Source organism: Acomys minous, assembly GCF_964271855.1.
Source record: "Acomys minous genome assembly, chromosome: 5".
Classification (NCBI taxonomy): Eukaryota; Metazoa; Chordata; class Mammalia; order Rodentia; family Muridae; genus Acomys; species Acomys minous.
In genome coordinates, this window is record NC_140494.1 from 113,795,374 (window position 1) to 113,808,000 (window position 12,627).

General features: G+C 40.9%; 1 protein-coding gene across 6 annotated transcripts in view; it reads right to left on the minus strand.

Annotated features, from left to right (window-relative positions):
- Nucleotides 1–12,627, minus strand: part of DMXL2 (Dmx like 2) — a 132,179-nt gene that overhangs the window by 24,204 nt on the left and 95,348 nt on the right. For 4 of the 6 annotated variants that reach the window (XR_014779681.1, XM_084784308.1, XM_084784306.1 and 1 more), the window contains exons 24-29: nucleotides 11,487–12,553; nucleotides 10,191–10,382; nucleotides 8,206–8,282; nucleotides 6,219–6,349; nucleotides 4,181–4,429; nucleotides 1,940–2,118 (exon numbers count right to left, since the gene is read on the minus strand). Coding sequence is in view for 5 of the 6 variants with exons in the window: in XM_084784308.1 (XP_084640434.1) it covers nucleotides 1,940–2,118; nucleotides 4,181–4,429; nucleotides 6,219–6,349; nucleotides 8,206–8,282; nucleotides 10,191–10,382; nucleotides 11,487–12,553 (1,895 nt within the window). In the remaining variant the exon portion in view is untranslated. The remainder of the gene's footprint in view (nucleotides 1–1,939; nucleotides 2,119–4,180; nucleotides 4,430–6,218; nucleotides 6,350–8,205; nucleotides 8,283–10,190; nucleotides 10,383–11,486; nucleotides 12,554–12,627) is intronic. The other 2 variants (XM_084784307.1, XM_084784305.1) reach the window with 1 other exon arrangement.

Sequence of the window (12,627 nt, forward strand, 5' to 3'; positions counted from 1 at the left end):
TCTCTATGTGGCCTCTAGGAAGGGAACTCAGGTCTCTCAGTTTGCACACACAGAAAGCACTTTTAGTCTCCGAGCCGTCTTGACAGCTCCAAAACTCCTTGTAAAACTTAAATACTGTCAAGTACAAGGACACATGCTTTTATCTCAGCATTTATGAGGTGGGGACAGGGACACTGAGACAAGTTCAAGCCAGTCTACACAAGGCTACACAGCAAGATCCTGTCTCCAAAGCCAGTAACTGTTAATGAATAACCGCTCATGAGGTTCACATTTGCTTCTAACCCCTCAATGGTACCTCAACGGTAAATAAAAGGTAAAATGAAATAAATATCCACTGAGTTAACAATTTTGAAACTAGATGGTAGATAAGGATTTAGAACTTATTTTTCCTTTTGTATATATTTGAAGTTTTCCATAACAGAAAAAATTTAATGATAACTATATATTTGTTTTGCTTTGTTTTTGAGAAAGAGTCTCACTATGTGTCCCTGACAAGCCAAGGACCAGCTATGCAGATCAGGCTGTCCTCAAACTCACAGAGATCTGCCTGTCTCTGCTTCTGAGTGCTGGTATTAAAGGTATGTGCTACCATGCCCAACTAGCTCTGTTTTTAATATTATAAAAATTGCTTGCCTTATAATCTTCATTTTAAAAAGCAAAATGTAAAACTCCATGTAATAATACAATTATATATACTATAAATATAATCTTACTCTTCTTCTTAACATAAGATGGTCCAAAACTTATAATTTTCCTGCCTCCACTTTTTGAGTACTGGGAATACAGACACGTGCCACTTTTTAAAAAAAAATGTTTTTGCATTTTCTAAATTTTCATAATTTTATATTAGCTATAAAAACATTCTAAAATGAAAATAAGTTGGCATATTACCATTTGTAAATCTTAATATTGCCATCATTTATATTAATGATGCAATAGGCATCAATTGTCATTTTCAAACGGCAAGGAGAAATCTTTAATTAGAAAGGTGGGGCTCCAGAGTCTGCATTCCTCCCAAGTTCCTAAGTGATGCGGACACTACCATCCTGTGATATACTTTGCAGATCACTAAATAACCAAATATTTTAAAAAGCAATGCCTCAAAAACTATTTCAAAGAACAGCAGAGTCTACAAAGAAAAGAGAGTAGGTTTAATGCCTCAATATCTCTAAGAAGAACGGGGTGTGGTAGCAAACTTCTTTAATCCCAGCACTCGGGAGGCAGAGGCAGGCGGATCTCTGTGAGTTCGAGGCCAGCCTGCTCTACAAAGTGAGTCCAGGACAAACAAGGCTACACAGAGAAACCTGTCTCAAAAAAAAAGAAAGAAAGAAAGAAAGAAAGAAAGAAAGAAAGAAAAGGAAAGAAAGAAAGAAAGGAGAGAGAGAGAGAGAGAGAGAGAGAGAGAGAGAGAATGAATACAACAACAGCAGGCAACTGACTCTCCTGAACAGTGTAGGATTCGAATGTCATACCTACATGCACCAATACTGCATGAGACAGACCCATCAGGGTAGGAACCACCAAGAGCATGCGATGATCCTCAGACAAATTTTCTCTGCTTTGGAGAAACAGAGGTCATGACACCTTACCACAGCCTGACAAATCCTCTAAACCCATGCTGATCAAGATAACTGTCGCTAACAGGAGACGGCTACAGACTACACACGAGTATTGCCATCACGGCAAAGATGAGGCTGGTGATATGTTAATAAACTGACTTCCGGTTTATACTCAAGTCTCACAGGATTTTAGTTTTTCTCATCTATTATCATTTGATAATTACTAACGTTTACCAGTCAATTCAGTTTCTGGACTTTGAAAGTTAAATATCTAAACTGAGGAGACTGAACCAAAATCTGTTCCATCATTTGGATGTGACACATCCACAAAAGTCAATAAAACAGACCCATTTAACACCCGTACACTGCACACCCCTTACCTTTGCAACAAAATAATCCCACATACTAAGTTCAGGAGGAATAAACTTTTCTTTGTAAGACGGTCTTTCTGCAGGCACTGGTGGTGGGGTGGCATCTTTTACAGGCCTTCCAGGCACCAGCATTCTCATATTAAATCTCCTCCGGTGTTTATCTATGTCTTCAGAAGCAACAGGAGGTGCTAAATAAGACGCAAAAGTCAGCATTAGTTTATGTTCTTAAGCTTTCTTTTGATCCTGCTCTTGCCATATGTTCTAGACTAATTTTTTACATCAGGGCATCTGAACTTTCCTGGTTACTGTGATTCAGTCAATATTCCATGGCAGAGAGTCATGACAAAGCAGCAGGTGACATCATCCCATGAAGCCACGTACTAACCACACTATGGGTTAAAATCATTTCTGTAAGATGCATTAAGAGGTGCTGGGGAGATGGCTCAGCAGTTAAGAGTACTTATCACAGAGACAACAAATTTGGTTCCTAGAACCAACATCAGGCAGCTCACATTGTCCAGTTCCTGGGGAATCTGAAACCCATTTCTACATTTCTGGACTCTAAGGGCACCTGTACTCATATGTGTGTGTACGTGTGTGTGTACACACTCTCTTATTCCTACAGATGCACTGAATAACTGGTATACTCTGTAAGTATTTACAAAGAGCGACTGACTGTTTCAGACTATGGGTGAAGACTTGGTGCAGTGAAGCACACCTTAGTCCCAGCTTCTGGCAGCCAGAGGCGGATGGATCTAACTTTGGCCAGCACTTATAACATAAATAGAGGTAGATCTAAGTTCAATATCAGCCTGGTTTACTTTTCTTCTATTACATAGCTGATTCTCCACTAAAGTAGCTAGGGTGGATCTTTAGAAAACCTAAGATTTTCACTACTTAATATCCTCCATCATTTCCTCTTTCCTTAGAGCCACAGCTAATGTCTATGCTATCATCCACACAATCCAACATGGCCTTATCCCAGCTAGTCTGCTAACTCCCATCAGTACCACTCTCCCTGTTTATGATAAGTCTGATGGCTTCCTAAAAAAGAAATACAGTATTCCATTTCCTAACTGTTCTTCCATCTGCCTAGAATGCTCCAATTATGGACCCTGCATGGTGGAATCGTAGACCTCCCTAAGGATCGGCTCAAAGTCCAACCTCATCAGAAACACATCTTCTCGTCTTTCTCCCTGAACTGGCCCCGCCCATTCCTCATCTGTCCTTCTACTGCCCTGCGTGTCTTCCCACACACCACAGTCTAGGACACTGCCTGGCAGAGAGCATTTTCAGGGACACAGATGACTTAATGGAGAGCATTCCCACAAGTAAGAGGGGACGCAGCTCAGCGGAAGAACACCTGCCTAATGTGCACAGAGAGCAGGGCTTCATCCTCAGCACCAAAGAAAAAGATTTCAGAATTATCACCAACAAAAAATGTAACTTGGGAAAAAACTTCTAATTCGAAATGTACTCCAGGTAGGCTGGGCTAATGGAGGGCAAAGACAGCAGGAGTTGGTGAGATCACACCGCTTATGGTACCTTATACAGGAGCCTAGTTTAACTCAACCACAGACATTGAGACAGAGGTAGAAATGTGTTATTTAAACTTTCTGTCACTTATTCCTTATGTGTAATATGACTATTTCTTTTCTGCAGATGAATTAAAGTTCTTTCTATGTTTTAAGGGGAAAAAACCCTTCTCTTACTACACAAGTTTAAAAAGCCAGATGAAAAATATATTCTTGCCAATAATGAACACACACACACACGGAATTTTTAACACTATTTATGGCTGAAGCAGTTATCATTTACATTATCACAGCTTAATCTGAGGCCATCTGCTATGACAAACTTTTGAGAATGCCCCTAAATCTGCTCCCTGCTGGGCAACGTCCTAGCCTTTGGGAGTGGGAAAAACAAGACAGCAGGGCAGTAGCAGAGTGATGAGGAATGGGCGGGGCCAGTGCCAAATCTTTGATAATGTCATTACCTCTACACTGCCCCTGTTACTGTTATCTCTTCTGTAATTTCTTTTTTTATTTTCTTCATACTTGTTCTGATTTACCAACTGCTTCTATAAAAAGTAAAAAAATTCTAGTTTTATTCTAATATGTGTTTAGCTATTTATTACCTTAAAAAGAATTACTATAGTCTTAAGATAAACAACTAAGACATTAAAAATCTTATTTTAACTTTGAAAGTTATCAGCATTTATATACAATATTTGTATCAGATTTATCTTACCTGCAATACTTTCTGATTGTCTCCGAGGCTTCACAACAAGTTTCACACCCCCTCCAAAAACAGCAGCCCACATTCGATGATTTAATGGGTGGGCTGCAAGCCGAAACAGTTCATTGGAGGAATTTGTGGCCAGAGCATGTATCAGTAAACTTAAGTAAACAGCAACAACAGCTTCACACAACAGAACATTCAATTTTGGCTGGTCTTCATCTTGGGCAGAGCTCAAGAGATTAATAAGTGAGCTCACACCTGTAACAGCATAGAATATCACAAAATGTCAGTATCAAGCACAGCACACACACACACACACACACACACACATACGTATACATATGTGCATATATATAAAGGCATATACATACATATATATACATATATATGCATTATATATACATACAGTTTAACTAAACTAAGTGCCTATTCCCTATAAGACAGCATTCTCATAGTGTAAGTATCAACATAATTAGGGGAACGGATTATAATTTATAGGATGGAGTAAGAGCCATCTATAGCAGTAGAGCAGGTCAGGTATAGGCTAAGAGGAGAAGGAAAAGCTCTTCCTTCCAGTAGCATTCCAACGTCAAGGCTGTGGCAGTCTAAATGAAAATGGCCTCCACAGGCTCACAGGGAGTGGCACTATTAGGAGGTGTGGCTTTGTTGGAGGAAGTGTGTCACTCAGGGTAGGGGCTGGGGTTTCGGAAGCCCAAGCCAGGCCCAGTGTGTCTTTCTCCTCCCACTGCCTACCAATCTGGATGCAGACCTTTCCTCTACCTCTCCAGCACCATGTGTGCGTGCATGCTGTCATGACCATAATGGACTAAACCTCTGAGCTACAAGCAGACCAATGAAATGTTTTCTTTTGTAAGAGTTGCTGCGGTCACTGTCTCTTCACAGCAATAAGCCCTAAGGCAGTGGTGAAGAAGAGTTAGAAACTCCCTTACAGCCACTCCACAGTCAAACCTGACTCAGACAGGAATCAGCACTGCCTGCTAAAAATGGAGATGTTACTTCAAGTATTACTAATTAAGAAAAAAAAAGCATAACTTTATGAAGGAAACGCCAACAGAAACACCTTACCAAGAGATCAAACTACTAACGACAGCTGACAGCAGCTGTCTCCAGATAATTTACAATGAAAAGAGCACTTTTTCCCCCATTATTTCTCAGTCAAAAATACATAACCTGAACCTAACATTAAGAAAAAATTTAGAAAGTTCCAAATATAGGAGCATTCTTTCCAACTGACCAGCAAGTACATAATCTTCAGAAGTGCCAAGGTTGGGAAGACAACACAGGAGAGCCAGACCCGGTAGTGGTGTCCACCTGAGTCTGACACTGAGGAAGCAGAGGCCAGCCTGAGCTACGATGCCTAGCAAGGCTGTATCAAAACCCTCAAAATAGAAAAAAGGAACCAAGCAAAGTAGAAGTGAGGGAGAAAGGAAGGGGAGGACAAAAGGAAGGGGGCAGAGCAAGTGGCATGAAAAGAAGAAACTTTAGCTGTCATTCAAGGAGACTGATGGGATTATCTCAGCAAGATGTCATGTCACGCAGTGCAGTCTCAACTACAAGACAGTAAGCATCAGTAACAGTGACAGTGGTCCGCCCTCTCCTGTGGAGTGGATCTCAAGCTGGGCCAGTCATTGGTTTGCCATTCTCTCAATCTCTGTCCCATGTCTGCCCTGTGCTTCTTGTCCCACCTTGCTCCAGGAGGTGCAGACTTTATGCTCCTTAACACCCATTCATTACTTGGAATCTCAGCTAGGGTCACCTATCTATAACACCAATGCTCTAGCAATAATGAGAGGATGACACAGGAAACCCCCTAACAGCTCTAGAGTAGCCTGGGACACAGCAATGAACAGCAAAGAAAGCCTGTCTCAAAGAAGGTAGACAATCAAGACCAGCATGCTCTTTTATAGAGACAGACAGACAGACAGACAGACAGACAGACAGACACACACACACACACACACACACACACACACAGGATTTGGAAGAAAACCAACCCCACTACAACACAACCATTACTGAAGCTCACCAGGCCACTGGGCAGGAGCTGAGCTTGGTGTTGCGTGTTCTTCGATGCTCTCTGTCCTGAGTCGTCGTCGGTCACTTAGGAGAAGCCCTTGGTAAGCCATTGCTGTGAGCTGGTTCCCCTCTGTCTGACTGCTAAAACAAACAGGTGTAATTACTGCCCTGGGAGAGACAGCACTTTACACAAATCTATTTCAGATGGCAAATAAATAAATAAATAAATAAATAAATAAATAAATAAATAAATAGTTTTAAGGACCGAATTCACTCTTGCAATAAGAACTTATTTTACAATGTTCTTGGAATTAGTTACAAATGTTTATTAATAGTCTTTTAAAGCAAAATATCAGCTTTTACTATGTTAGGCAGATGATTTTATTTCAGAAGCTTCTTAATATTTTAAAATACTTTCAACCTGAGCTCACTTTTAAAACTTGGAGGTTTATGTTAGCAAAGGGCCCAGCAGACAAAACACTGGTTTATTGTAATTCTTAGCTCTGCAAAACTGCTTGAGCTTAGCCATACATTCTGAATGTGAGCTAGAAGCTGGGGGATTGTATCTGAGGATTATCTAAATTTTAGACCACTGCTCCTCAAAACAGACTCTCTTCTCTAAAGAGCTTTGTGCAAATGGAGGAAATAGAAAAGCAAAAGGCAGAGCTGGCTGCAGGGAGTAGGTCCTGGCTGAGCCTAGAAACACGCACTGTTTTTTGTTTTTTTTTTTCTTTTCGAGACAGAGTTTCTCTGTGTAGCCTTGACTGTCCTGGACTCGCTTTGTAGACCAGGCTGGCCTTGAACTCACAGCAATCCACCTGCTTCTGCCTCCCAAGTGCTGAGATTAAAGGCATGTGCCACCACGCCTAGCCAAAACATGCATTTTAACCAGGAAACAATTTATCTATGGCCACTGATGACCGTGTCAACTAAATCAATTTTTTCTTCCTTACAATTTTACATCTTTAGAGTCATTTAAGTATGGATTAATTAGGATAAAAACAGAGTGCAGACCATTTTGAGAGAGCAACTCCTCGTTTTAGTATCAAATGTTCCCATAAAGGGCAGCTCACTTGGCAAGAAAAAGCCTAGACATATATTGATGTAGATATATTTCTATTAATTTTTAAAATATACTTCATTTCAATCTAGAACATCCTACCAAGTGGTTCCATTTTTTACAACTTACACTATCCTAGAATTAAAATGCAAAATATAAACAGGTGTACGCAATTTGATATTTAGAAATACTCAAGGCATTATTTTTAATTGATATCAATTAGCTAGTATAGTAACGCAGACCTGTAATCCCAGCTACTCAGGAAGCTGAGACAGGAGGATCACAAGTTCAAGGCCTGCCTGAGCTGCAGAGTGAGTAAGTTCCAGCCAGCATGGGCAACTTGCTGAGACCTTGTCTCAAAAAGCAGGTCTAGAGATGCACAGCTCAGGGGTAAAACATGTCTGCACACCAGGTAAAACGACCTACAATTCATCCCAGTACTGTATAAAAAACAAAAATGGTATCATCAAGTGACTTCTACACCACACATAAAAGTACTAGTTACATTAATAACTTAAGCATTTTTTCAAGAATATATGTCCAGTTTTCAAGTTTTTTTTTAAATATCAACCGAAAATAAGTTAAATAAGTAAAAGATAATCTATTTTTTAAAAAGTAATTTCTGATGGAAGAAGGACTAGAAAGTTTGTAGTGTAAAATATTTGGGGCAATAAAATTTTCTTTCAAGGAAATGAAAGAGTAATTAGGATCACTCACATTACTGCTTGTCATAGTCTATATTTCTCTTCTGTTATTGGGTAACAACTAAATTAATCAAATAACTATTCCCTTTCTGGGCTATTTTATCCATTAAAGTACACATGCCATTTATACTGGGGACTTATTTTCAACCCTAAGAAATAGAATCCTAATCAAGTGCTGGAACAGTTGAATGTTTTACTGTATTAAATATTTTGGGTGATTTTTTTTTTTTTACCTGTAGCTATGACTGTCACATAATGCTTGGTAAATTGATGCAGAAAGGGATGCTGCTAATGAATGAAGTGTGTGCACCTAAAACCAAAACAGCCACAATTACAGTTTGGACTAACATTTCTACACAACAGCAATATCTTAAAAGTAAGAAAATACTGAGGAAACTAGTAACAGCATGAATAAAACTGGATCCTACAGAAGATATCCCTGCCTTTACACGTTTAGAGTAACTCACTTATCTCTATAGGCATGCCCAATAACAAAGGTGACTGATTCAGACATAATTATCAAATATATACTTGCTACAAGCCTGACATTTACCAGACCCTGAGAACAGACTAGTGCTAATGTAACTGGGGCTTGTCCTAAGCTACAACAAGTGACTTATATAGTAATATAAAAAGGAAAATTGAAGCCAACTAAGCACAGAATTTTCAGAGCTTTCTTTTGAGTTTTGCCTTATGAGATTATACAAGACTCAGCCTTTTCTTAAATAACAATGACCGTTTACTAAGTAAATCAAGCACTGTGTCAAGTGGTTCATTTTTCAGAAAGCAAATAATTTAGTTAGTATTCACAGGAAATGGAGAAACATTAAAATTTGTGGTTAGAAAGCTTAAAAATTCTAACATATAATATTTTAAAATTCACATCTGAAATTCCACTTGAATCTACACTTTCAGACACATAAATTTCTTAAAATTCGAGATAGATGCCCTTTAAAAGCCTCATCCAAAGTACAAGGAATGAACATTTTCCAACGTGGTTTTATCTTTTCTATTTCTTAACCTAACACTACAGGCTAGAAATCTGTAATAAGCTGACATGATTGGATAATCCTGTGTCTCTGAAGAATGTCTCAACAGAGATCAAACTCGCTTGTAAAAGAAGAGGGAGGAGTGAAAGCAACAGGAGCTGGACTGCGCGAGTCGCTGCGGCACACCCGGCCAGTGTGTCAGTCAGATCCTGCTGCGGCACACCCGGCCAGTGTGTCAGTCAGATCCTGCTGGGACACACCGGCCAGTGTGTCAGTCAGATCCTGCTGGGGCACACCCGGCCAGTGTGTCAGTCAGATCCTGCTGGGGCACACCCGGCCAGTGTGTCAGTCAGATCCTGCTGGGGCACACCCGGCCAGTGTGTCAGTCAGATCCTGCTGGGGCACACCCGGCCAGTGTGTCAGTTAGATCCTGCTGCGGCACACCCGGCCAGTGTGTCAGTCAGATCCTGCTGGGGCACACAGGCCAGTGTGTCAGTCAGATGCCACACCCCGCCAAGCTCCTGTGGGGCTTCTTGGAATTCACTAGGTAAGTGTTCAGAACATGGTATGGGGTTCATTTAGGGTGGGGCCTCCCAATTCTGACTGCCTCTAGCTTACTGACAGCCTCCAGCAAACAAGGGACAAGGATATTATCTCTGGAGATACTTAATTAAATGGTTATCTCAAGTACCCTTCCCTAACCGAATTTTTCACATTTTAATAATATATAAACAAAAACTTGTTAATATTTTCAGATTAGTAGCTCATGTGAAGGAATAGAAAATCTAAATGAATATTCAGTAGCAAGAATACTGTCTAGAAAATTAGTTTTACTATAAAAAACATTTACCTGTCTTAAAGGAAGACTGTAGAGCCTTTTCCAGAAATAGCAATGTCAAGACTGGGCGTGATAGCGCACACCTTTAGTCCCCAGCACTTGGCAGGCAGAGGCAAGTAGATGGATCTCTTTGAGATCAAGGCCAGCCTGCTCCACACAGCAAGCTCCAGGACAGCCAGGGTTACATAGCGAGACCCTGTCTCAAAAAACCAAAAAACTAAAACAACAACAAAAGGAATGCATACTCTTAAACTGCATTCATTGCAGTCTTGAACTCATTAAAAGTGAAAAAGCCACACCTGAAAAGATTCTCTCTAGTCCTAAACTGGCGCACACACAAGGATCATTACCTTCCCCGTGGATACAGCATCAAATACAAACTTCACATTACCTTCACGTCTTCAACACTGGGGTGAGGTGGTGCTTTCATCTGCACAATAGTGTAAAGTATATCATGGATGTGATTATTTAAGTACAATACAGGATTGGCTATGACTGTTTTTGTCGATGCTATACTTGCTGAAAGCAGCGGCAGGGTGGTAGGTAGTGGCAGCGGAGACTGGAGCTGCTTTACTGTAGTTTCCTGTAGATGACAATGATTATTTTTTTTCCAAAATTGTTAAAATGAAGAAGAAAAAAAAAAAAACAACAACAGTTGCCTGATGAAACGCAGGTGGTAAGCACCTGACTAAGAACAGCGTGATCCTGTACTTATTCACTCTGAGAATCTCATCTGTCCCATACTACATTATTATATAGTCCCATACTATAAAGATTTTTAAAGTGTGTTTCTGCAGGCCATGCATGGTGGTGCACGCCTTTCATTCCAGAGGCAGGCAGATCTCTGTGAGTTTGAGGCCAGCCTGGTCTACAAAGTGAGTCCGGGGTAGCCAGGGCTGTTACACAGAGAAACCTTGTCTCAAAAAACAAAACAAAACAAAATAAAACAAAACAAAACAAAGGTTATTTCTGTGCTGGTCAGTTTTGTCAACTTGAACTATAGTTAGGTGGCCTGTAGGCAAGTCTGTGGGCATTTTCTGTATAATGGACTGATGCGGGAGGTCCTAGCTCACAATGGGCAGTGCCTCCAATGGGTAGGTAGTCCTAGATGGTGTAAGAAAACAGGCTGAGCCGGGAGTGGTGGCGCTCGCCTTTTAATCCCAGCACTCAAGAGGCAGAGGCAGGCAGTTCATTGTGAGTTCCAGGCCAGCCTGGTCTACAAAACAAGTCTAGGACAGCCAAGGCTACACAGAGAAACCCTGTTTCAAAAAACAAACAAAAAAAGAAAGAAAAAAAAAGAGAGAAAGCAGGCTGAGCAAACCATGAAGAGCAAATCAGAAAGCAGCACTCCTCCATGGTGTCCACCTCAGCTCCTGCCTTGAGTTCCTTCCTGTCCTGACGCCTCCTGATAATGGACTAAATCCTGCAAGCCAAATAAACCCTCTCCTCCACAAGTTGGTTTGATCAGTGTTTATCACAGCAACTGATAAAGCAAACCAAACCAAGTTCCAGTCACTCAAGCCTTCTCCTAAGCCAGCCACACTGGAAACAAGTATCAGCCTCCTAGGACTACAGGAGCTGAAAATGTTTACATTCGTTTGTTTAAGAGAAAAAGTTCACAGCTTCAGCTGGAAGAGCTACTGAAATCATTCAAGGAGCTGGGAGTAACAACAAGTGATGCTCATACCTGCTGTGACTCTTGCAGCAAAAATTTGAGTTCCATTCTCACTGAGGCCAGACCACCACCCTGGGCTCCGTGAAGGCTGCAGTAACTGAGAAACACTCTTAGGAGATCCTGGTTTTTCTGCAACCACAGCTTTCGCCTTTCCGCATGTTCCCGTTTAGCCTGCAGTCTTCTTCTTTCTATTTGGTGGCGCTCATAAGAACCAATGTCCGGCTTGTCCACCATTTCTTCCTGACCCAGAAGTTCACTCTCTACTTTCGAATATGCTTTACTGGAATATTCTTTAATAACTGATTCATGATTGCATATCTCATGCAAGGCAGCAATTTCCTTTTCGAGCCAGTTATAGAGCTGGAACCTGAGCTTTCCTCCATCGACTTCGTAACCTGTAGCCAGAGTTCTTAACTCAGTCATGAGGATCTTCAAACAAGCTCGGAACTTCAGTTGTTCAGCAATCACATCGACCTCGATATCACCTTCACAACCCTCTTCCTGAGGGGTCAGTAATGCACTAGAGTCTGAGGCCCTCTGGTCCTGCTCGGCCTTCCTGGCATCTGTACTCTTCATTACTAAGCCACCCGCATCATCCTCTTCTAAGGCGACATCACGATCGTCACCCCAATCGAGCTGAAGAGGCTCCTCATCAACTGTAACCATTGGCTGACTCCAATCGAACTGGGAGGAAGTTACGGCTGACCAGTCCACACCAGAACTGCCACTGCCACTGCTCACTGGTTTTGCTTCCGACAGCCCATTCCCCATCCTTTCGGAACCTAAGTCAAGCTGATCTTTTCTTGCAGTTAAGGAAGATATTTTTGTTACTTTAGGAATTTTAGAAAGTACTTCAAGGGCTAAAACAGGGCATCCAACTTTAAAATGAGCATTAGCAGTAGTGAAAAATAATTTTCTTTCTATGAGGTTAATCTTATCAGCAATGCTTTTCTCAGTTTTGAGACCTAAAGTTGCCAAGGTTCCTTCAGGGGAAGCAAGATTTCTCCGAATAAGTAAAGGATGTGTTCGAAGGTAGTTGTAAAAACTGAACACCACAGGGTTACACGATTTGATGATGACTGCAGAAAACAAACAGATAAATGTCGCAAATTGCTGTGTTAATTTAAACTTCTACTGAAAAATTAAAATAAAT